The sequence below is a fragment of the Pteropus vampyrus genome, unplaced genomic scaffold (assembly GCF_000151845.1).
Source record: "Pteropus vampyrus isolate Shadow unplaced genomic scaffold, Pvam_2.0 Scaffold74, whole genome shotgun sequence".
NCBI classification, from domain to species: Eukaryota; Metazoa; Chordata; class Mammalia; order Chiroptera; family Pteropodidae; genus Pteropus; species Pteropus vampyrus.
The window spans coordinates 233,177-256,149 of record NW_011888855.1 but is presented as its reverse complement, the minus strand read 5'-3'; the positions used below and the strand labels follow the sequence as shown (position 1 = coordinate 256,149).

General features: G+C 44.1%; 1 protein-coding gene and 1 pseudogene across 7 annotated transcripts in view; one reads left to right on the top strand and one right to left on the bottom strand.

Moving 5' to 3' along the window:
* COL23A1 (collagen type XXIII alpha 1 chain) overlaps nucleotides 1-12,095 on the bottom strand; it is a 299,079-nt gene extending 286,984 nt beyond the window's left edge. For all 7 annotated transcript variants that reach the window (XM_023531838.1, XM_023531840.1, XM_023531841.1 and 4 more), the window contains exon 1: nucleotides 11,670-12,095. In XM_023531838.1, coding sequence (XP_023387606.1) covers nucleotides 11,670-11,954 — 285 coding nt within the window. In that variant the 5' untranslated portion in view covers nucleotides 11,955-12,095. The remainder of the gene's footprint in view (nucleotides 1-11,669) is intronic.
* Nucleotides 3,246-3,361, top strand: LOC111741171 (annotated as a pseudogene).
* Nucleotides 12,096-22,973: the final 10,878 nt, after the last annotated feature.

The following is a 22,973-nucleotide window of genomic DNA, read 5'->3' as shown; positions in this document are numbered from 1 at the left end:
AAAAAACCAAACTGCAAAATGCCCCAGGCCACAGTTCCCACAGGCTTGGCCAGGGGTGTGGAGCTGGTATTCTGGGCTTAGAAGGCATCAGTTCACCACACTGAGCTTCGGGTTCCGCCTCCGTGCCAGGTAAACCTCAGTGCAGTCAGGTGAAGACAATTGGTAAGAGCCTCTAGCCCAGCGCATGCATTTGGCAGGAACTCAGAAACATTTCTCTAAAGAATGTGGCTTTAATCAGTGACTCCCACTGGCACACGAAGTGACTCCCCCAAACCACACTGGCAAACATTTCCTTAAGGGTTCCCACTCAGTCCCGAAATACACTAGCGTGTTTTGAAAGGTTCGCTCTGTAAACAGAATTCTTCAGTAATCCTTAATTACTGCAATTCTTCAGTAATCCTTAATTTGTGTTCCCATTCATTATTTTTCAGGCACACTTCACATCCCATCAGAACCTACCTGCCTTCCTAGGTTCCCCACACTGGTCTGACAGGAAGAAATCCCATGGATGCCTTGGGTGGGGGAGGGGAATGAATGATTCCATCATAGTTTTTGACTCATTGAGGATAGCCCTCAGACTGCTCCTGTAAATGGCCTCCAGGCCTTCTCCATACCATGGCTAGAGTCTTCTCCAGGGGCCTAGCCACCACGTCGGGCCTGCTTAAGTCCCCACACCGAGTTCTACCTGCTTCCTGCTGATCCCTCTTCTCTCGGTCCTGTCCCCAATGAATGTCTGGCGTCTCCACTCATGTGCCAACTCTTATTAGATGGTGTTGTTGGCTGAATCATGTCCCTGCTAAATTCACGTTAGCACCCTAACTCCCAGTCCTTCAGAATGTGGCTGTATTGGGAGATAGGGCCTTCAGAGAGGTGATTAAGTTAAAATGAGGCCATTATTGATACCGAGTATGACTGGTGTCCTTCTAAGAAGAGGTGATTGGGAGACTGACACACACAGAGGGATGGCCATGTGAGGACACAGGGAGAAGTCGGCTGTCTGCAAGCCAAGGGGAGAGGCTTCAGGGTAAACCAATTCTACTGACACCTTGACCTCGGACTTCCAGGCTCCAGAACTGTGAGCAAAGAAATTCCTGTTGTTTCACCCACACAGACTGTGGTACTTTGTGGAGGCAGCCCTAGCAAACTAATACAGATGAGGTCTCCCGGACACCCTACCCCACCTTCGCTTGCCTTCTCCCTGCGGAGAATGAAGTGACAGGAGACAGAGAAGACCTGGAGGGCTTGGGTGCAGGGAGGAGAGAGGGGTTATCACCTTCTCTACCCACAGGTGATGGGAGGCATTGAGGGTCGATGGGCCAAGGGAGGGAGACAGTACTGAGAACATGACCTGCCTGGGGCATGGAGTGGCAGGACTCAGAGAGTCAAAGAAGGGACTATTTCAAGAAGAGCCTGGGATTGGGACTGAAATAAAGGGACCAGAAGAACCCATGAAGAAATCATCAGCAGGATGGCAGGCTGAGTGGCGAGGCACCTCTTTCCAGCTCAGCTCATTGAAACAAGGCTAAGGTGGGAGCCTCCTTACAGGAGTGGGAAAGAGGTGGGGCTTGTCCCTGAGAAGGCCGGTGGCACCAGGTGCTAATAGTCCTGGCAGCCACTGACTGCTAGAGTTATCAGCAAGGCATAAATGAGGAGGACGGATGTCTTACTCACTGTCCTGGCATCCGGGGAAGGGCCATCACTTCATCTTCAGAGAACCAGAGTGAAGCACCCTTTCTCTAGAGGAAGAAGTTAAGGCTTGGGAAAGCCAACTAATTAGTCCAAGACAATTAATTAGACGCAGCTCCAGACTCCAACCCAGGTTTTCTAAACCCAGAGCCCACGAAATGAGCTGTGTGGCCCAGTTAGAGAAGCTTTCCAGAGGACATGGGTAAGACAACTTCTGTGGTCACGAGACGTGGTCAGGCTGGTCTCGCCTGTCTTGCCTCCTTCAATAGTCCCTGTGTGTGCACATGTACACATGCCTGTGGCTGCACGCACATGCCCATATACACACCCACATTCACACACACACATCCATAGACATACCCATACATGTATGTGCACATGGGTTTGCACACACTCACACATGTATGCTGACATGTATGTACACTCATACACATGCATATACACTCACACACACACTTTAGTCCCATTGGCGTGTGAACTTGTCCTACATTTGACTACACCACCACAAGGGTCTGAAAACAAAACGCTGTCAATTATAACAGCCCATACATCACACAGAAAGGCACAGTTAAATAAATTGACAGACTTTGATTTTTTTGTGTGATGACCCTCCTTGGAGGCTCAAAGTTGAGTAGATTTTATTTACTGTCTTCTGAAACACCAGAATACATTCTAATTCCTCTATAATTTGTTTCACAACTCAAAGCTGGAAGTGAATTCAGTTTTAGAAGTTGATATTACTCATTTGAAAGCACTTTTTTTTTCTCACTGATTTTTGTGGCTACATCAGAAAATTAAAATTTTCTCATTTATCAATGTGAACTGAAGCAGATGTGTGTGAGGCCTTTAATTCACCAGGTTAATCCTGAATATTTGGGGTGTTAGTGCCAAACTGCGTAGTCAAAAAACAGACTAACTTACTAATTAAAGCAAGTTTATTAGGTGTTTAAAGCCCTTATGCAATGAAAAACCCATATAATAATTTTCATGAATAATTAGACTTTTATTTTGGTGGTAAATGTGAATTTTTTTTATTTAAGTGGAAAATCTCCTTCTGCTCAAAAGAGAGACTGAAAAAATGGGGTTATGAAATGAATTCAGTCTTTTCTTTTCTACAACAACCAAGTCACATTTCTCCATCATCGACTCAGAGCTAGGACCTGGGTTAACACCTTTTTTACTTTTGCATGGCCTTAATAAGATGGCATAATCACAGTGTTAAAAGGGTCTCAAGATCAGCCATGTAAGCACAGGACCCCCTCTCCAATTGGCAAAGTGACATAGGCATTCCTTTGGACTCAAAGGAAGCATCTAACACGAACAGCCATTTTCAGGATGTGTCTGATGTGCTGAGCACTAGGACATAATCAATTCATTTGATCCCCACAGAAACCTTAGGAGGCAAGAATAATCACCTCCACTTAACAGCTGGGCAAACTGAAGTTTAGAAAACTAGCCATTTTGGACGTAGTTCCATAGTATAGCAGTTAGCACGTCTGCTTTACACGCAGAAGGTCCTGGGTTCATGCCTTCATGCCTCAGTGGAGCCATGGTCCATGGTCTACAGCCATGCCACCCTGAACAAGCCCGATGTCTGATCTCGGAAGCTAAGTAGGGTTAGGCCTGGTTAGTACTTGGATCGGAGATCACCTAGGAAGACCAGGTGCTGTAGGCATAAAATAATAATAATAAAAACACAAACGAACAAACAAACAAATAAAAAACTAGCCATTTACCCAAAGTCACACAGCTGGGGAATTGAAGAGCTGAGAGGTGAACCCAGTCTGCCTAAAAGCTAAAGTCTTGCGGGCCACCCTACACGGCCACCACCTACTGGGGATGTCTATTCCACACTGGCAGGAAAAGCTGCTGTCCCAAGCTAAATGATTGCTTCCCGGGGTCTTCCAGGAGGCTGTGGAAAGGGCTCAGACAAGGAGTCAGGCCACCCACATTCAGGCATACACTGCCACCTGGGGCCGGTCACTGTCCCTCCCTGGGAGGGTAAGGCCCACCTCACAGGGGAGTGGGGGCCTGGGCTGGGCCATTAGGAAACATGAGGACATGCATGTAAACCCTCCAGCCCAGGGAAGCCATGAGGAAGGTACCCCATCATTTCCCCTAAGCCTCCGAGAGGGCACTGGCGTGCCTCCCTTTAAAACAACATCTGCAAACTTATTTTTTTCTCCCAGCGGTTCATGTTTAGTCCTAAAATATGTCTCCGGATATGATGAAGGAATGTCTTCTCAGTGCCTGTATCAACAATTAAAGATTAATCCTAGGCCTGCACATGGAGAAAATCGAACGGAGAGGGAGCTGGAGGTCGTGTGTGGCCTCTGGAGAACGTTTTCCAAACTGAGTTACAGTTGTTCACAGAATGAGAAGTCGTAGAGGGGACAGACTGCAGTGCCTGGCACTGCGAAACGCCACTCAAGAAAGGGTTCTCACCAAACCAACAAAGGAGCATAATTCTGAGCTGACATCTTCAGAGTTTTCTCAAATCTTACTTTAAGCCTTTCTTTATCATTGATTGCTTTTTGCTTTAACGACAGCAAATCCAACTGAAATAAAATTTCGACCACAAGATGGATTGAATCCACTTTGCTCATCATGAAGCTTGAAGTATGACTTCACAACGGCGTGACAGTTTTGGAATATGACAGAAGGAGAAACATGGACAAAGTTGGATGTTCCAAAATTAAAAGAAAAAAACAAAGCCCTAAAGACGTTCCTCTTTAGCAGTTACTCTACGTCCTAAAGAATAACAGAAGTGAGAGCCCTTCCCCATGACACCTGTGCCAACAGAAATGTGGAAAGGCCTAGATGCTGCAGGGATGCAGACTCCACTGATGGGATCCTACATGGCCATGAAACATGACTGTAAAGATTGTGCAGCACCCGTAAAACTGTTTTTGATGTGAGGTTGAAATACATACACACAAGGAATAAATGATATGCACTCTGTGGTTACAATTAGATAGGCGTAAATCTGTCTAGGAATAAGAATTGGAAGGGAGGATGCCAAAAGTTAAATAGTCTTCGTTTTTGGGTGGTGGGGTTATCAATAACTTTATCATGTTAAATCAATATACATCTTGGTTATTTTCTTTAAGGGGGAAGGGGTAGGGGGCACCGAGCTGGTGTGCTATTTCCCAACACTGGGTCTAACATCCTAGGTAAAGGGGGTGGTCGCATCTCAGCAGCAGCACCTGGAGAGCTGATGAGCACATCCAAGGACAAAGAGAGAAGGGTCTATGCCCACTTTTCGAAGAGCAGGTTTGAAAGAACCCTGTCCCTCACCGACAGCTAGCTATGCCTCCTGGTGGAGCTTAGAGTTAGAGAGAGGAGAGAAACCCGTAGAAATCTGTGGTGACGCAGTGGGCTTCTCTGCAAGTGGAGGATCGTAACAACATCCTGTGGGGCCCTGTAAGGGAAGGGCAGCGGGACTGTGCTCAGAGCTCACCCTTTGCTGCATAAGCGATTCGTCCAGCCCTCCTGACAGTCTGAGCAGCGCTCTCACCTCACCTGTAGAGAACTGAGGCTCCAAGGGGCTGGATGACCAGCCTGGGCCATACAGCCAGCAGGCGAAGAGCGGCTGCCGTACACTGAATGTCTGTGTCCCCACAAATTTCTATGTTGAAACCTTATCCCCAATGTGATAGTGGGGGAGGGGCTCTTTTGGAGGCGATTAGAACATGAGAGTGGTACCCTCATGAATGAGATTAGTGCCCTTATAAAAGGAACCTTACAGAACTGCCTAGACCCTTCTGCTGCGTGGAGATACAGTGAGAAGACAGCCATCTTTGAACCAAGAAGCGAGCTCTCACCACACACAGAATCTGCCAGTATCTTGAACTTGAACTTTCCCAGCCTCCAGAACTGTGAGAAATAAATATTTTGTTGTTTTGTTGCCCAGTTATAGCAGGCTGAACAGACTAAGATGGTGGCCTTCTGACGCTGGGTCCAGAGTGTGCCCTCTTTCAAACTCAGGTCCCCAAAGCTACCGTGACACTTAGCTCCAGGAAAGGCTGTGGCAACCCCCAAGCCACATGCACCTCCCTGCTCCAAGCCACTGGGACTCAGGCGCCCCTACCGACTCCCCAACCAGGCCAGAAAAGGGGGCCTTTCCCCATGACAACACTCCCTGGGAAGCCGATAGAAGTGAGCAGACGAAGGTGGGCCCAGAAGCAGGTGGCCCTGACTTGGGGCATGTCCACACTGCCATAGGCTGGGCACCGAACTCACACAAAGTGGAAAAAGGACATGCCTGTCCTTCTCACTCCCCGCTTCCAAGGCGTCCTGCAAATCCGAGGGAGCCCAGGCCTGGCCCTGTGTGCCCAAGCAGCTCACTGCCTCCATCTCAGTGACATTTCTTGCTCTGCAAAACGGGGACAATAACCTCTGCCTTCTCCATCTCATGAGGCTGTCGTGGGGAAGTTTTAAGATTTTAAGTTATCCTGTAACTTGTTAAGCTCACATTTTGTAAGGGCATTGTATTCAGAAAGAAATACAGATCTTGATACTGCCACAGATAAACCCAAATTTATTAACATAGATAAACACCTACAGAACAAGAACCTACAACCTGCTGCCTATCCCATTAGGTCAAAAATCCTTTGCCTGGATTTCAAGCTATTGGGAAGGAATTTCTCCAGATCGTGGCTCTTGTTTGTTGCCCAAGCCTCTCTCGTTATTCCTCCGATTGTCACCTATTTGGTTTACCAGCCCCATGTCCTCTCCTCCTCCTTCTAATAACAGCACTCCAAATTGTCCATTGGAAACCATTTTCCGCTCCGGGTCCTTTCAGCTCCAGTGAGGTACACGCATGTGTACGCAGGTACATCCCTCAAGCCTGGCAGGTGAGAGGCTGCTCCGCTGGTCTCAGTGACCAACCAGTACGGCTCATTCATATTGATCGTCAGAGTGAATAGGGGCTGTTGGGAGAGAGAAACTCTAACGCTGAAGATGAGAACCTGCAGCCTCCATGCCACTTCACAGGAGAATGAGGGCATCCTGAGAAATATGGAGCCAGCACAGAGAAACACAAAACTAGGCACCCTCAGCTGGGCCTGAGCAGACATTTCCCTGGATTTCTTGGTTACACCATGCCAATGAATCCCCTTCGTAATTTAAGCCAGTCCTGTCACATTGGAGGCCTGTCACATTGCTACTTGAAGGTACAAGGATCCAAAGTCACCCAGAAAGGCTGAATCTAATGAGATGATATCAGGGAGGGACAAAATCCTGCTCTGGGACCATGATTCTAACTGCAAACACACTGGAAGGGGACTTGGAACCACAGTGAGAAATGGCTGCTGAGAAAGCCAAGGGGGGCTGTGGCTGGGAAATGGCAGGGAGGAGGGTACACCTAATGGGTACAGGGCACCATACATGGTTTCAGGTGCACCAGTCTCCTTGGTCCTTAAAACTGGGCCAGTCGCCTCCAGCCTGAGCAGCCTCTTCCACTTCACTGCATTGTGATGTGCAAGAGTTACCATTCCTGTGTATGCTGGGATATAGAACAAGTTGGAAAGCAGGGCTGGAGTGCCATCCCCAGTGAGGAGGCCACTCCAGCCAGTCATTTTGGCATCAGAACTGGCATCTGCTTAAGGGCTAAAGACCATAAATTGCGAAGCATGGGATTGTGCCAGAGAGAATCCCAAACACATCCACCTTGCCTTTGACTATGGCTGGAGGCAGAATTGGAGGGCAGGACCCTGGGAAACCCTGCAGCGGGAGGGGGTATAGTTACAAAGATTGTGGCAGGTCAGTGGACGACTGCCTCCGTTCTCCTCTGGGGTAACAGCACCCTACAGCACCCGCCTAACACCATCCGTTGCTCCCCAGTACATTCCTAGTATTCCTTCCTCACAAAGCCACAATTCTCTTCGAGTGGTAATGTGCTCAGCCTCCGGGGATAAATCAAGATTGGGCAAAGCCACCTGTGGCAACCCTATAACCTTTGCTAGTGACAGGATGACAGTGATCACAAGCCCTGATTCTCGCTGGTGCCTATCAGAGAAGTCTCCCAAGCGATGCTGGGGGTCTCCCCGCTGACTCAAATGAAAGAGAAAGCTCTCAAGAAGGTGACTCTTTTTCCTGCCTCCTGCCCTTCTACATTGGCTACTCTTGTGCGAAGACTCATGCTTGGAGCAGCAGCAGCCCTTTTGTGACCATAAAGAAAGGCCAAGAGAATAAAAGACACTGATCTGGCATCCAGTCATGGTCAAGTCACTGAACTAACCCAGGACCTCCTGACTGACTCATAGTCTTCTCTGGGTATGGAAGGTAATTCAAAGACTGTATAGTTTAAGCAACCACACTCAGGTGTTCTGTTACTCTGCATTGAAAGCACACTTCTTGGCCAATACTTTCCTCTACATTATCTCATTTGCTCCTCACAACCCAAGTAGTGGTGACCATAGCAGCGAAGAGGAAGTTGATGTTTAGGAAGCTGAAGAGGTTAGATGGCAGAGCTAGTAAACGGTGGGACAGAAACCCCATGCCTCATCTACCCTTCTCCACCCACTGATATAAATGCATTCGGTTTGCAGATTCCCTGATTCAGCAGTGATGCCACACATCTTCAAAGCAAATGTATAAAAATCCAATTGAGCAATTCCAAAATATATTCCTGAAACACCCCGACAGCTGATTTGTTCTAATCATGCTGCTGTTATTATAAAGCTTTCCCAAACTGTCACAAAAAACAAACAAACAAAACAAAAACAAACAAACAAAAAAAAACAAGAAAAATAAGAGTAGAGAGAGAAAGAGAGCATTCCAGGAAGTACTGGAAAGAACCTTTTTGGTGTGGAAGCCAGGAAGTGTCAAGAGAACAAATGTAGCTATGACTTACTTCTCATCTCTAGTTGTGCCTCGGGACTGGAAACTTGGCCTCTTTATTAAATTGTACACCACAGAGCAATCCTGACAAATGACAGATTACCACAAAGGCAGAAAAAGCTACATTTGATTCTGGGTTGTATGGCAACAACCAATATATATAGTTGATGGTAGGAAAGAAAAGTGCTTGAATTTTATCCTTAGTCTCTAGGTTTTTCCTGTTTTCAAATTGACTGGTCTGGACAATGGAAGACCAACAGCCAACAATAAATCCATTGTAAGCTGGAAATGGTCTCTTCTGAATACAGCTAAATATTTCTTTAATCCTTGCATTAAACTTTTTACTGTAGCATAAAAGCCACACACTCTAAAATTTAAGCCTTTGTAACACTATAACTATAGATGTAATTACTGGGAGGGGGTGGTTACTTAGGTAACGTATTTAAAGCACCTTAAGAGCACAATATCAGATGCTTGTTTTGCATTCATATTTTTAGATCATACTGAAGATACTATCGTTAATGACTCTTGCTCAGAAATCTTGTTTTTATGTTCTTGAAAGTATTTCTTTTCTTTTGTACCATGGGAAGGGTCTTTAATAATGACAACATGAATATTCCTTTATTGCAGCTTCTGAATCTCCGTTATCGGGCACATCAGCCAGTCCCAAATAAGTCATTTCACAGTTCTGCTCCCAAGGGAACAAAGACAGTAGCTCCCATATTAACAGTGGTTTTTGTTGGCTTATTTTTATTTTTTTCTGACATTAGAATTGTGTGTGGTTGGCAGAGATTTCTCTTCTTTAATTTGGATGTGGTTTCTGCCTCTGAAACTCTGAAAACAAGCTTCTCGGTAAAAGGACAAGCTGCAGGCACCCTCTCACATACAGATACACAACTACTTCAGCACGAGCTTAAAAGAAGCTTCATCAAAAACAAATTGGTACTGAAAAACATGTTCAAGTACAAATGGTCTTTCCTAAAGATATTTTCTGCTAGATATTCATTTGGCTTTCACAGCTGAAAGTTCAAAAAAGTACCTTCACATCTATTTAAAGCCAATTATCAGTTTCCCATATGCGTCTCCCACAGCCCCTTCATCTCAGCCAGGGACTCTCAGGGTCACCAGCCAGGTTGTGAACATTTCCCATCCACTGATATTTGCGAGAAGAATGGCTAGTGGCAGGAACAAACCGGCCCCCGAAGAGAGATGCCTTCTCACAGGGACACTCCAGCAGCCAGAAGCTCAACCCCAACTGCATTCGCACTGTGGCATCTCTGATGCTCCACTGGCAGAGAAAAACTGGCCAGTTAGTATACTCTGAGCGCATGCTCCTCAGATACCAAGTTTAGTTAGTAGGATGTGTTGAGCTGTCTCCAGTGCTAATGCCAGCCTGCTGAATAGTAAAGCAAATTTCAAGTGGAAATTCCAGGATTCAAAATGTTCCTTTTGCTTTTCTAAAGAAGAGGAGAGAGGGAGGAGGAAGGAGAAGGAGAGATGGAGAAAGGGAGAGACAGAGAAACAGAGGTGGCTGCATTCCCAGGAACCCCTCCCTATTAGAATGGTCACAATTTGCAAGTTCCTTGTAAAAGGTTCTCCCAGGATTTCTGATTCATTCAATCCCCGCTTGCTGTTTATTTTTACTAAAAGGGGCCTCCTATTCCAAAGAACAGCCACACTTCCAGCACTAACAGGTAAAAATTTTACTTGGCCTTCCATAAATCAGTTCAACACCCTGGTCTCCAGGGATTTGCCAAAAGATAATGGACTGCAATTATGAAACCATCACCACGAGTTGCCAGCAGGGCTTCGGAGAGATTTCTGAAGTCTGCAGGCGCTTTCAGAGAGAAAATAGGAAATCGTTTCATGAAGCAGCAATTCTGCCCAAAACCAAACAAGAAGAGCTGTAATGCTGGCTTAAAGTGACTGAGATATAGGTACGGTGAACTACGAGTGCGGTGCAGTCTTCTCCCATCCCCATAAAGATTCCAAATTAAATCGATGAATACGCGGCGCAATACATCACTAAAGATCCCAGCGCCCGTCCTCTCCTCCCAGAAGCGCACGCGTGCGTTTCTTTCCACAGCTGAAGATGCCCCGTCGGGCAGGGCGCTTGGGATCATGGGAGGCTGCCTTTCCCAGGGGAAGAAGATGGCTCAGGTTTTGGAGGCTCTGGCTAGTTCAGCCTCTCTCAGTTCTATGCGGAGGGGTACTGCTGCCCAAACGGTGGAGGTTTTGATGAATATGATGGGTGAGGGCTTTGGGGTCCCAAACGTGGCTCTTGCTTTGCAAACACACAGAAGCAACCTGAACAGAAGTGTCACAGAGTCTCATATGCTTCCAAGAAGCTCAAGAAAACTCAGGATGTGCCTGTACTGCACAGGTGGCATCGCCTGAAACCAGAACCCAGGTTTTCTGGCCCCGACTGTTTTTTCCTCCCCTCACCTTGCTAGTCTGACGTGGGCATCCCAGGGCTCGGTGGCCCGCGGAGAGCGCGCTCAGCCTCAGCAACTCCAGAACACAGCATCTCCAGGATGGAGCTGCCCTGAAAAGAACTTTCCTGGGGACGGAAGGCGAGCAGGCTGGGCTGACCAGATCCCTCCAAGGCCCTGGCCCTCGGGTCTGTCAGAGGCTCCCCTCCACTGTGGCCGCCGGCCTGCTAGGGGCTCCTCGCCTCTTCAGGTAAATCGCCATTGGTAAGAGCAGCTGCTACCGGTGACGAGAGTCACGCACCAGACAACTCCCGCACAGATGAGGAGCGGGACGCCCAGCGCAGGCGGGAAGCGCACAGCCGCATGGTGACTCGTCCCACGTCTGTCATTTCAAAGTCCGTAGTCTTCCCTCTCCCTCCCTCTGCTCTTTCCTGAAACGGCCCTTCTAGCTCGCTTTTCTCACGGCCGCTTGCATTGGAACGCGACCCTGAGGCTGGAGAGGGGACAGCAAGACCCTCTCCGAGCCTGCACCCCAGCCTCCGCCCCCGCGCAGGCCACCAGGATAGACTAGAGCGCACAGAACCAGCGGGCGATCCCTCCTCAGTTAGATGGCCACACTGCCCCTGGCGCCCAGCACACAGACACTCCCCCCAGCCCGACACACTCCCTTTCCGCAGCACAGCTCCCGCCCGGCGCCCGGCGCCTCACCTCGCGCAACAGGCGCTCCAGGTGCAGCTCCGCCCAGGCGGCTAGGGTGCCCGGTGGCCCCTCGCGCCGCAGCAGCTCCCGCTCCTCCTCGAGGGCCGACACCCGGCCCTGAAGCGCGGCCGCCTGGGCGCCCAGCAGCAGGCAGGCGGCTGCCGAGCCCACGGAGAGCAGCAGGCACAGCGCGCTCACCGCCCAGGCCCCAGCCGCTGTCGCCGGGCGCCCCCCGCCGCCGCCAGCCGGACGGCCTTTCCGCGCTTCGCCACCGTTGCGCTCGCCCGGGCTCATGGCGCGCTCTTCGCGCGTGAGCTCTCTGAGGGGGCGGTGCAGAGCTGGGGTCGCGGGCCGAACGCGCGGGGAGCAGGCTGAGAGCCCGTGGCACGAGGTCGGCCGCGCGCAGGGCTTGGCCTCCGGGAAGCAGCCGATCGCGGCGCACGCCCCCTTCGCCGCCGCTAGCTCCTCCACCACGGCCACTTTGGGCAGTTTCCTCTATGCAAATAGACCCTGCCAGAAAAGGAGCCGGGACCCACCCAGGGGAGGAGCGGCCTGGTCGGCCCCAAGCCGCGAGGGGGCGGGGGCGGGAGGGGAGCTGGTTCCCTGGAACCCCCGCGCACGCCTGGGGACCCTGCGCGGCGCGCACCTCAGCCCTCAGTTGCCCCGGGCTGCACCCATTCCCGTGCGCACCTCTGCGATTCCCCTGCCCAAGTTCCCAGTGCGATCTCAAGAGGGCTGAGGTGCGCCAAGAGACTCAGGACGCCTTGTGTAGCCCGCGCATTGCTGGAACATCATTCGTGCTTGGCGAACATTCCCCTAAACTTGTGAATTAACCTTTCTGACAATTTTTTAAAAGGTCAAAACTTCAAATCCCGTGGAAAACGAAGCGAGTCCATCCTAGGTGGCGCCTTAGCGCCGCTTGGTGGCCAAAAGCGATCTCTGCACGCTCACGTTTAGAGACCGTTAGGGCTGTTTGCGTCACGCAGAAAGATGCCTCTTAGAATCTTAATTCTCTCCATATATTATCTGCCAGACACGTGCTGCTGGGAACAAATTGTAAGTCCTTGTTCTTGACCTAGAGAGGGTTCCCATTTGAGAAAATTGAGACTATCACACATGGAAAGGATGGGGGAAAACTCCTCCAACTTTTGTTGGGCTGATGGCTTAATTCTGTGGAAACACAACTTGGCCAAAAACAATAATCCACTCCGCACATTCAACCTATTTTGTGATTTTGCTGAAAATTTACAGCACAGGGTTAAGGTAGGAAATCCTGAAGTAGAAGGAAGTGGCCCTAATTGTGTTTTCAAGAAAGAGGAGATAGTCTGCAAGTCAGGTGGGATTCTCTGCTCTCTCACAGCGTATTTATATCCTACAATGGATCCCAAGTAACCCGACCAACTCCTCTAATACTCAAAACAATAAACTGCTAGCTTAGATCTTTGTAATCTCAGCAACTCCACAACTGTTTTTGAGGAAAAGACCTGTTATATCCATCTTCCCTCTCACTCTCTGGGTATTCTTAATTAATTTGTGTGGATAGATTACTTCTCTTAAAACTGTTGACGCCCTCCAGCTGACATTCCTTCTTATGCCTTTAACTGGGAGAAAAAAATTACCTCTGAGATCAGAATACGAGGGAACATGGTTGGCATCTCGCCTATACAACTTTGTAGCTGTGACTTTAGGTAAATTAGGGTTACGTTTAGGTGGTTATAGAGATAGGTCTTGGTGCCCGTATTATAATCTAGTGTATACCTAACAATCTGAAAAATAGTTGTAAGAGAAACTGGACTGTCTACTCTGAAAAAAGGCCAACGCCATTGTGCAAGTTAGCACTCCATTCTTACTAGAGGTAAATCACCCATCACTTATTTTTGTTAATGTTACTGCACTACGCTCACTATGTTCCAGAAGCTTCTGTATAACAAATAAGCCAAGCTCATTAGCCTTTGCTCTTGCCTACTACTTCACTATCTGGAATACTCTGCTCTCAGATCTTTGAACAAGCTTCTTATCCTCAGTTCAAAGTCCCCAGGTCCTCAAATCTCACCGCCTGCAAAAGACCTTCCCAGACTGTCCAATCTAATGTGGCTACACCCGAGTCCCCTTCAGGATTACTCAGGAGATCAGGACATTTATCACTATTTGAAGTTACTTGTTTGTTAACTGTATCCCCTTTGTCTTATTCACCACTGTTTTCTCAAAGAACACAAGAGTAACTGGCACACAGCAGGTGCTCGATAAATATTTGTCGAATGAATTGAAGAAAGATGAAAATGTTTGCTATCTACAACTGATTTTAAAAGGCAAGGAAGAAAATCCAGTCTTGTGTCACCTGGAGTCCTGGAAGGAACAGACGACATCCTCAGATTCAAGACAGTCTGAATGTAGAGACTCTTCACAAAGGGGCAGGTTAAGAGAAACTAGTAGAAGGTGCTGACGAAGCACCCTGGGGTATCAACAGTGGGAAGCCATCGCCATGCCTAGCTGAAGGAATGAGGGGAGGAAAGTGTCGTGGGAACCCTGTGACTGCTCAGAGCTCTAAGTCTGCTCCACAGACTTAGAGGTGTGGCCTTTGGCTGAGGGACACCACCTCTTTAAAATCTTGGCTCTCTGATCTCCTGGGGCTTTGCACTGACCAAACCCAGCTGAGAGCAGAGTGAGGGGTTGAGGGGTTGGGGGGATAGAGGACTGATCTGAAATGGGGGAGAAACCCACATCACCTATCACACTCGTAGCACTTACCAATACCCATCTAGTGACTGCTGCCTCTGAATGGCTCGCCTGTCAGCAACAGCACTAATCAGGGTGACCAACAAGCCATTTGGTGGCAAATCAACTACTTTGGGCTTTCTTCATCCTAAAAGGCCAGTGGTTTGTCCCTCATAGGGACGGATAGCTTATTCTGAGCATGGGTTTGTCCTTTCTGTCTGCAGAGCCACTATCCTTACAGGTTGCCCGATCCACGGTTATAGAATCCCATACAACATAGCAATGGGCTAGGGGACTCACTTCACAGCGAAGGAGCTGTGGGAGTGAGCCCATGTCCATGGAATCTGCTAGCTGTTACATCCTGCAGCAGCCAGAAGCAGCCAGCCTCACAGAATACCAAAAATGCCTTTTGAAGGCACAGGTAAAGCACCAAGTACTCAGAGGCTGGCTATACTCTAAATGGCTGCAGTGCCATCTGTCAGGATGCGGTATATGCATTAAACCAGAGACCTCTGTATGATGCTGTTCCCAGTAACATATGGGTCCAGCAACAAAGTGGTAGAAGAGCAATCCAATTTATTATCACTCTCCATGACCCACTGAGGGACTTCGTGCTTACTGTCCCAACTGTGAGCAGAGTTGGAGGTCCTAGTTCTCACAGGGGTTACACGCTTGCCAGGGCACACAGCAAGGGTCCAGTCAACTACACACTATGGCTTCCACCCAGGGCAGTTTGAATTCTGTGTCCAGGGATCTAAAGTCAAAGAGTCACCATCCTGGCAGGGATAAGTGACCCCGATCAGTAGGTAAGGCTGCTTTTTACAGCGGGGGCAGGAAGAACTATGCAAAAAACCTTGTGACACTCCCTGCTCCACTGTCACTGTGAACAGCAGTGTGCAGAGCCCCATCTGATGGTTGACAAGGGCTCAGACTCTTCAGGATAAAAAGTACATTAAGAAATATTTTATAAAGGGATTGTTTGGGTCAAATAGGGTTGACAACCACTGCAAAAAAATAACTAATGTTAATGTAAAGGTATATGCTCGAAATGCTCTGTTTAAGAAGGCAGGAGTACTTAATCATTTTTTTTTTTTTATTTCTAGCAAAAATGGTCTAAATTAAGCTATAAGGCTTAAAGGAAATAGGCTCCAATTAACTGAGAAAATTGTTACATAGAAAAGGCAGTGTGATACAGTGGGAAACGCATGAAGTCTTGACGCATAATGCCTTCATTCCAGTCCTGGCTCCACCAGAAGCTCACAGCTACTTGCTATTTCAGTCTCCCAGTTTCCTAGTTTGTAAAACGGAGCTACTGACAGGAACTAGATTTACTCTACCTGAAACAACTAGAACACCAGACAAACTGTGCGAAATGGTAGTTTACGAGACATTGGACATTAGGCGATGAAAAGCAGTGATCCTTGGGAAATGCAAAATATGAAGTGAGTCCAAGGATTCCCCAGCTTACTCTCTGGAGAGGTTTCTCCAGGCCACAGTGCAGGGAGGGGGACCCAGGCACAGCCTCCTCGCCCTGAGGTGAAAAAAGCCACAAGTCCAGGGACGCCAAGGCAGTCAGAATTACAGGGGAGAGGAGTGGAGAGAACTGTAGAGAGAATGCTTCACCTGAAGTCATCACATATGCGATAAAAGCACCTAAGGCCTGGGATAGTTCTTCCGACCAGCCAGCATGGAAAATGTAGTGATTCAGAGGACATAGAGCACAGTACTCAAAAGCCTTTCCCTAAGGAGTAGGGAAGAACCAGCCCTAGACTAAATGCAGCTCTGGTCCTGTCCAACAAGCTTAAAATCAAAATCTGAAAAGAGCAAACCGATTCAAGTAATTTAATCACGCCCCATAATAAAGCTCAAGTACATAGGGATATAAAAATACCCAGTATCCCACAAGGTAAAACACAAGGTAGAATTACCAGACATTTAAAGCAGCAAAAAATATATGACCCATAATATAGGAAAAAGCAATCCAGAAACAAGAGATGAAAAACAGACAAGGATATTAAATTATCATTGTATTTCATATGTTCATGGAACTAAGAGGAAAGATTAAACATGTTATGTAGAGACAGAAATTTTTTAAAAGACCTAAAACAAAATTCTGGATATTGAAAAATGAGTCTTTGAGATAAAAAAATACACTGGATGGGTTTAAAGGCAGATTACACACTGCAGCAGATTAATGAATTTAAAAATCTAGCAACAGAAACTATCCAAATGAAACAAATAGAAAACAATTGAAACAAAGGAACAGAATATCGATGAGCAGTGGGATAATTTCACATGAGTAACTGGAGTCCGAAGGGAAACCCAAGCATAAGAAACATGAAGACAATCACACAAGGGACATCATAATCTAACTGCTTAAAAGGACTGGTAAAGAAAAAAACTTAAAAAAGCAATGGGAGAAAAAGACATGTGTAGAGGAACAAACATAACAGCAGACTTTTTGTTGGGAAAAATGCAACCCAGAAAGTAAGCAATCTAGAATTCTATACACAGTCAAAACATCTTTCAAAAACAAAGGCTAAGTAAGTACTCTCAAACGTACAAAAGATGAGAGAATTCATCTCTGGCAGACTACAATAAAAAGGAATGTTAATGGAAGTACACTTGACCTTGAACTGCAGAGGTCCACTTACATGCTCTTTTTTTCAATTGATCTGCACAGTTCAAACCCATGTTGTTCAGGGGTCAACTCCATGGTTGGGATTCTGTGTATGTGAAGGGCTGACTTAAGTTACATGGATATTTTCTGCTGTGCAGGCAGTCGGCACCCCTAACCCCCACATTGTTCAAGGGTCAACTATAATTCAAGCAGAAAAAAACAAACCAGATGGGAAATGTGGATTTATATAAGAGATTGAAGAGAACTGGAAATGGTAACTATGCTAGTAAATATGAGAATTAGTTAAAACTTTTTAAAAGATAACTGATGGTTTAAAGTAAAAATAACAATGTATGGTGGGGTTTTAACATCTGGTTGAGTAAAAATGTATGATAATAGTATAAGGCCCAGGAGGGGAGAAAATGGTAGTATACTATTATAAGAGTCTTTCACTATATGTAAAGAAGTAAAATATATCTTAATGGCACACAGTGACAAAAAATGGGTACTACAGATTCTAAAGCAACTGCTACACACACACACACACACACACACACACACACACACACACAGTTATAGCTAATAAACCACCAAAAGATATAAAGTATAATTGTGAAAAAATACTCAATCCAAAATAAGGCAAAAAAAAAAAAAGAGGAAAATGGGAAGAATAAAAGGTACAAACAAAAAATAGATAGTAAATCTAAATTCAACCATATCAACAATCACATTAAATATAAATGATCTAAACACACAATCCAAAGGCAAAGTTTGTCAGATAAGATAAAAAGCAAGACCCAACTATATTTATTTCCTACATAAAACTTTAAATATAGACAAAATTTAAAGGGTGAGAAAAGATGTACTATGCTAATATTAAAATGAGACTATATCTATTCATGCTCATTTCATATGGTTTCTAGATGACTAAAACCAAAGTATAGGAATATGATTTGCAGACTGTAGAATATTGTATAAATCAAGAATATAGGGAATAAATTAAGAAAGTGAAAATAATAGCTACTATACACTAGCACTTCATGTAAATTATTTCATCCAGTCCTCACACCTCTTCAGAAGGTAGGTGTTAGTATACCAACCTACAGATAGATGAGACTACAGAGAATAACTTGTCCAACTCAATGGGGCAGTCCCAGGTCTGAATCCAACTTCACACAAACCACATTATTCTCACCTGTGTGACTTTTGTGAGGACACACAAAATAGTTTAAATGTTTCTGATTTGAAAAATATAAAAAACAGCAAAATCTTTTAAACTCCTCGATCAACGACATACTCTAAATACCATTTAGACCTGTTGTTTTCATTCATTCTCAAAACTCTACCTGCCCATGTTGCCTTTAGTTAAGAGTAAATCCAGCAGCTTTTAAAAGTACCAGCTCTAAGTTAAAAACTCAACTTTCATTTATATTTATAATGGAAAACATTTCAAGTCACTAGGAACTCCCACAAATCTACCATTAATCTTTAATTCATCTCATTACATGTAACTGTTAGCAGTTATCTGAAAGAACTAGGCCTATGAGGTGCCTGCCTCAAAGGATGTTCAGGGTGGTTTCAAGTATTCGTAATTAAATGTCTCAGTCTTTTAATTATGCAGATATTTCCCCAGAATTGTAAGTTAAAACCAAACCAAAACCAAAACAGGAGTGAATATAAGAAAATGTATCTGAACAGGAGATATTGATTGGTAAAAAATCAATTTCTCTAAAAATTCGATTCCCCCTTCCAGTTTCAGTGAAATGTCATAAAAAAAACAATGTTGGGGGTCAAAAATAAAATTCTTGATAGTTTAGTAATTCCTTGTGCCATAAAGAGGAACAATTAACATTATTGGGAAAATAATAAGTCTTCTGGGTTAAAGCATTTTAGAAAGCAAAGTAGCTACTATTTACTAGTGGGACTACTGAACACCAGGTAATCTGCTTGATTTTAATCACTGTAACAGAAATTACCCCTAAGTAATTTGAAGAAAGTAAAGTAATTTACTCCTCCAAACACAAAGACCTGGGACTAGAGTTGGAACCACACCAGTAAGCCTGAGCTCTTTAAATGCATGACTATCAGGGAATTAACTGATAGGTTAAGAGATGCACAAAAAAGGGCTGGATGCTTCTTTACATTACGATTTAAACCTAAATTAAATTCAGGTTCAATTTTTTTAAAGACAATACCTCCAAGGTGGTGTATTTCCTACATTATGTGACAATGACAGGCACATCGGCTGGCTGTCAATCTTGAGGTTCACATCGAATACTGAGGTCTGAGATTATCAGCCTCACTCCTCCATTATAAAGTCTTCCATTAATTTTTCGCCCAATGGCTTTACTGTTCACTGATGACTGGTGCCTGGATCCATTATTTCATTAAGAGTTGCAAAAGTAGAAGAATGTATTTCAACATTTTTATTTTTAGAAGAAATTCTATAAAATACTTTCCCTCATTATTGATTAGTTTACATGATAAATGGGGACTAAAGAAACAGATACCACCGCTCTGATGAAATACTGAATGTGGGAAATTCTCTAAAGATAAATGACCCAGTTTCATCAGCAAAGAAATAGAATGGTGGAAAAAAAGATGCATTGAATGATTAAGAGACCTGAGACATAGCAATGTATGGATCCTGACTGGGTCATGATTCAAACAAAAGCAACTATGAAGTGACATTTTCTTCTTTAGACAATCATGAAACTTTATAGACTCGGTATCGGATAAGAAAATTATTGTTGGGTATGATAATGGCATTATGATTTTATATTTTAAAAAACTCATGTTAAAAGATATACAGAAATATGGGTGAAATGATATAATATCTGGCATTTGCATTTGAATATAATAGGAAAATGAGGAACAGATGAAACAAAATTTGAAAAATGTTTTTAATTTTTGAAGCTGGGCTATCTGTATTTAGAGGTTCATTCTTCTAGTAGCCAATTTTCCTAAGTGACTCGAATTAAGCATATTCACACTAAGATCACCTCTCTTTTAATATTTCAAAAGGCTGGATTGACTGAGTTGTAAAATTAACCTGGCTTTTGAACTTAATGTTCCATCTAAAAATATATATAACAAAATAAAAACCAGTGAACCAAAAAAACTTAGCATTAGGATTTAGCTGGAGATAGCTACTTCATAAAAACATTGATCAACTCTTCGAAGAATTAAAATTTGTTTCTATTACCTATTTGCAAACATGCAGTCTACTCGGCCAGTAATTACTGACACTATTATGATTCATAATGAATTCTTCTGACCATATTTGAAAATATAGCTTATTAAGAAGTGCTGGTGTTTGAAATATTTCACTTGTACCAAATTTTGTGGGAATCGAAAATTTCAAACTGGAAAGTAGTTAAAAACCCATGCCACCTGATAATTTCTTCATTCCAGGATGTCAAGATAAGCTTTAAATACTTGCATCTGCCTACCTTAGAATGTTTTCAAATGACCATACCATTTTAACCATTTGGATGGTTGAAACTATTTATCAACTACTGGAGTAAAGAAAAATGCAAATAAATGGAATCTAAGCAATGTAACTTTCTATTAACCATCACTTTCCATTTCATCCCAAGCCATTTCACAGAACTGTGAAAAAGAACCAAATACAGTTTTTGACTCAATGAGGTATATATTATCAGAAAAGCACACTGCTACAATCTAAGAAACGTTGAGTTTGTCACCATTCAGCCACAATTTTGTGACTCGGTCATTTCCAATTTCTCTAGCATGTAGTCCTTCAAGATTACTCAAGATGAATAGTTTTCAATTTTATTAGTAAAAACTTCAAAAGGTAGTTTGCTACTGTCAACTAATAGGTGTCAATTTCATTCATTTACTATAAAAATTTTGATAAATGAATAAATGAAAAAGAACACTCAAAAAAATAAGTGGCAGCAGAAAACGTTGACTGGTTACTGGAAATAATCTATTTAACTGCACGTTTAAAAATGCCTCATAAAACCCAAGCTTTTCAAAATGAATTAAAGATTTGAATGTAAGACCTGAAACCATAAAACACCCAGGAACATTTGCAGTAAGCTCCTTGACATTGGTCTTGGCAGGGATCTGACACCAAAATCAAAAGCAACAAAAGCAAAAATAATAAGTGGGACCACATCAAACTAAAAAGCTTCTGCCATAGCAAGGGAAGTCATCAACAAAATGAGAAGGCAACTTACTGAATGGGAGAAAATATTTGCAAATAATCTGATAAAGGGTTAATACCCAAAATGTATTTTAAAATCTCATACAACTCAATAGCTAAAAAAAAAAAAAAAAAAAAAATCCCATCAAAAACTGGGAAAATGTGAATAGACATTTTTCCGAGGACAAGCATACATATGAAAAGATACTCAGCATCACTGACGATCAGGGAAGTGAAAATCAAAACCACAGCAAGATATCACCTCACACTTGGTTAGTGTGGCTATTATGAAAAACACAACAAGTGTTGGCGAAGGTGTGGAGAAAAGGAAACTCTGGTGCACTGCTGGTGGGAATGAAAATAGGTGCAGCCACTATGAAAAACAGTATGGAGGTTCTTCGAAAAATTAAAAATAGAAATACCATATGACCCAGCAACTCCTCTTCTGGGTATTTATCCGAAGAAAACAAAAACACTAACTTGAAAAGACCATGTTCACTGCAGCATTATCGACAATAGCCAAGATATGGAAACAACCTGTGTCCAATAATGGATGAAGAAAATGTGGTACACATACACAGAATACAATATTATTCAGCCATAAAAAAAAGAATGAAATCTTGACACTTAATGACAACATGGATGGACCCTAAGGGCATTATGCTGAGTGAAGTAAGGCAGAGAGACAAGTACCATTATGATCTCACTTACATGCAGAATCTAAACAAAAAAAAACCCAAGCTCATAGATACAGAGATCAGATTGGTGGTTAAGAAAGGCTGGGTGTGGGGGGTGAACAGGCTCAGGAGGTACAAACTTCCAGTTATAAATCAGGGGGATGTAATGTACAGCATGGCAACTTTAGTTAATACTACTGTATTATATATTTGAAAGTTTCTGAGATCTTAAAAGTTCTCATCATAAGTAAAAAATCAACTATGTGTGGTGATAGATGTTAACTAGACTTATTGTGGTGGCCATCTGGCATATATACAAATCCCAAATCATTATGTTGTACACCTGAAACAATTATGTCATTTAGACCTCAATAAAAAAAAAAATGACTTCAATGGAATTTCTACAAATAGTAAAAAACTATGAGGTTGTCAAATTAGTAAGAAAAATACCTAATTACAAACAACCCGTATTTATACACCGGCCATTCTAAACTTTTCCCGTTAGTAAGCTGAAGCTCCCAGAACTGTCAAGTAAAAACCTGGCACGTTCAGAAAATGAGTTCAGAAGCACAAGGAAAAAGGCCACTAAGAGTAGGAGCCTAAGAGCTCGACGACAACGGGGAAGAAGGCTGGCAGTAGACACGTAATGATCCCAGAGGTACCATCTGAAACACTGGACATTTCTGATCTGCCTAAGTTATCAAAATTCTCTTTAATTTCTAAAATTCCACAAATTACGCCTAAGAATTAGCAAATTCCCTCTGTGAAGAATGTAAACACTTTTCAGAAAGGGTTTAGCAATCATTAACTTTTTAGTAAGAAATAATACGGGCATTTTTCTTATTTCCTGACATTGGCATACTCCTTAAAAAAAACCGTTACCCCATATAATATAGTGCAACTATTCAGTAGACACATTCATTTTATGTAGACAGCATCAGAGGCCAAAGCATAATTTATGCAGTGATTCTGTGGTAAAATTTATTCCTGCTTTCTTAAAATTCCTAGCCGATTTTAGGACCACGGTCTTACCATACTGGTAAATGTCACCTGTGAATAACGTAGGGGAACCCAGCTTGGTTTTGCTAGCGGTCATACAAGAAAATTCCATGCATTTTATGTTTAAAATA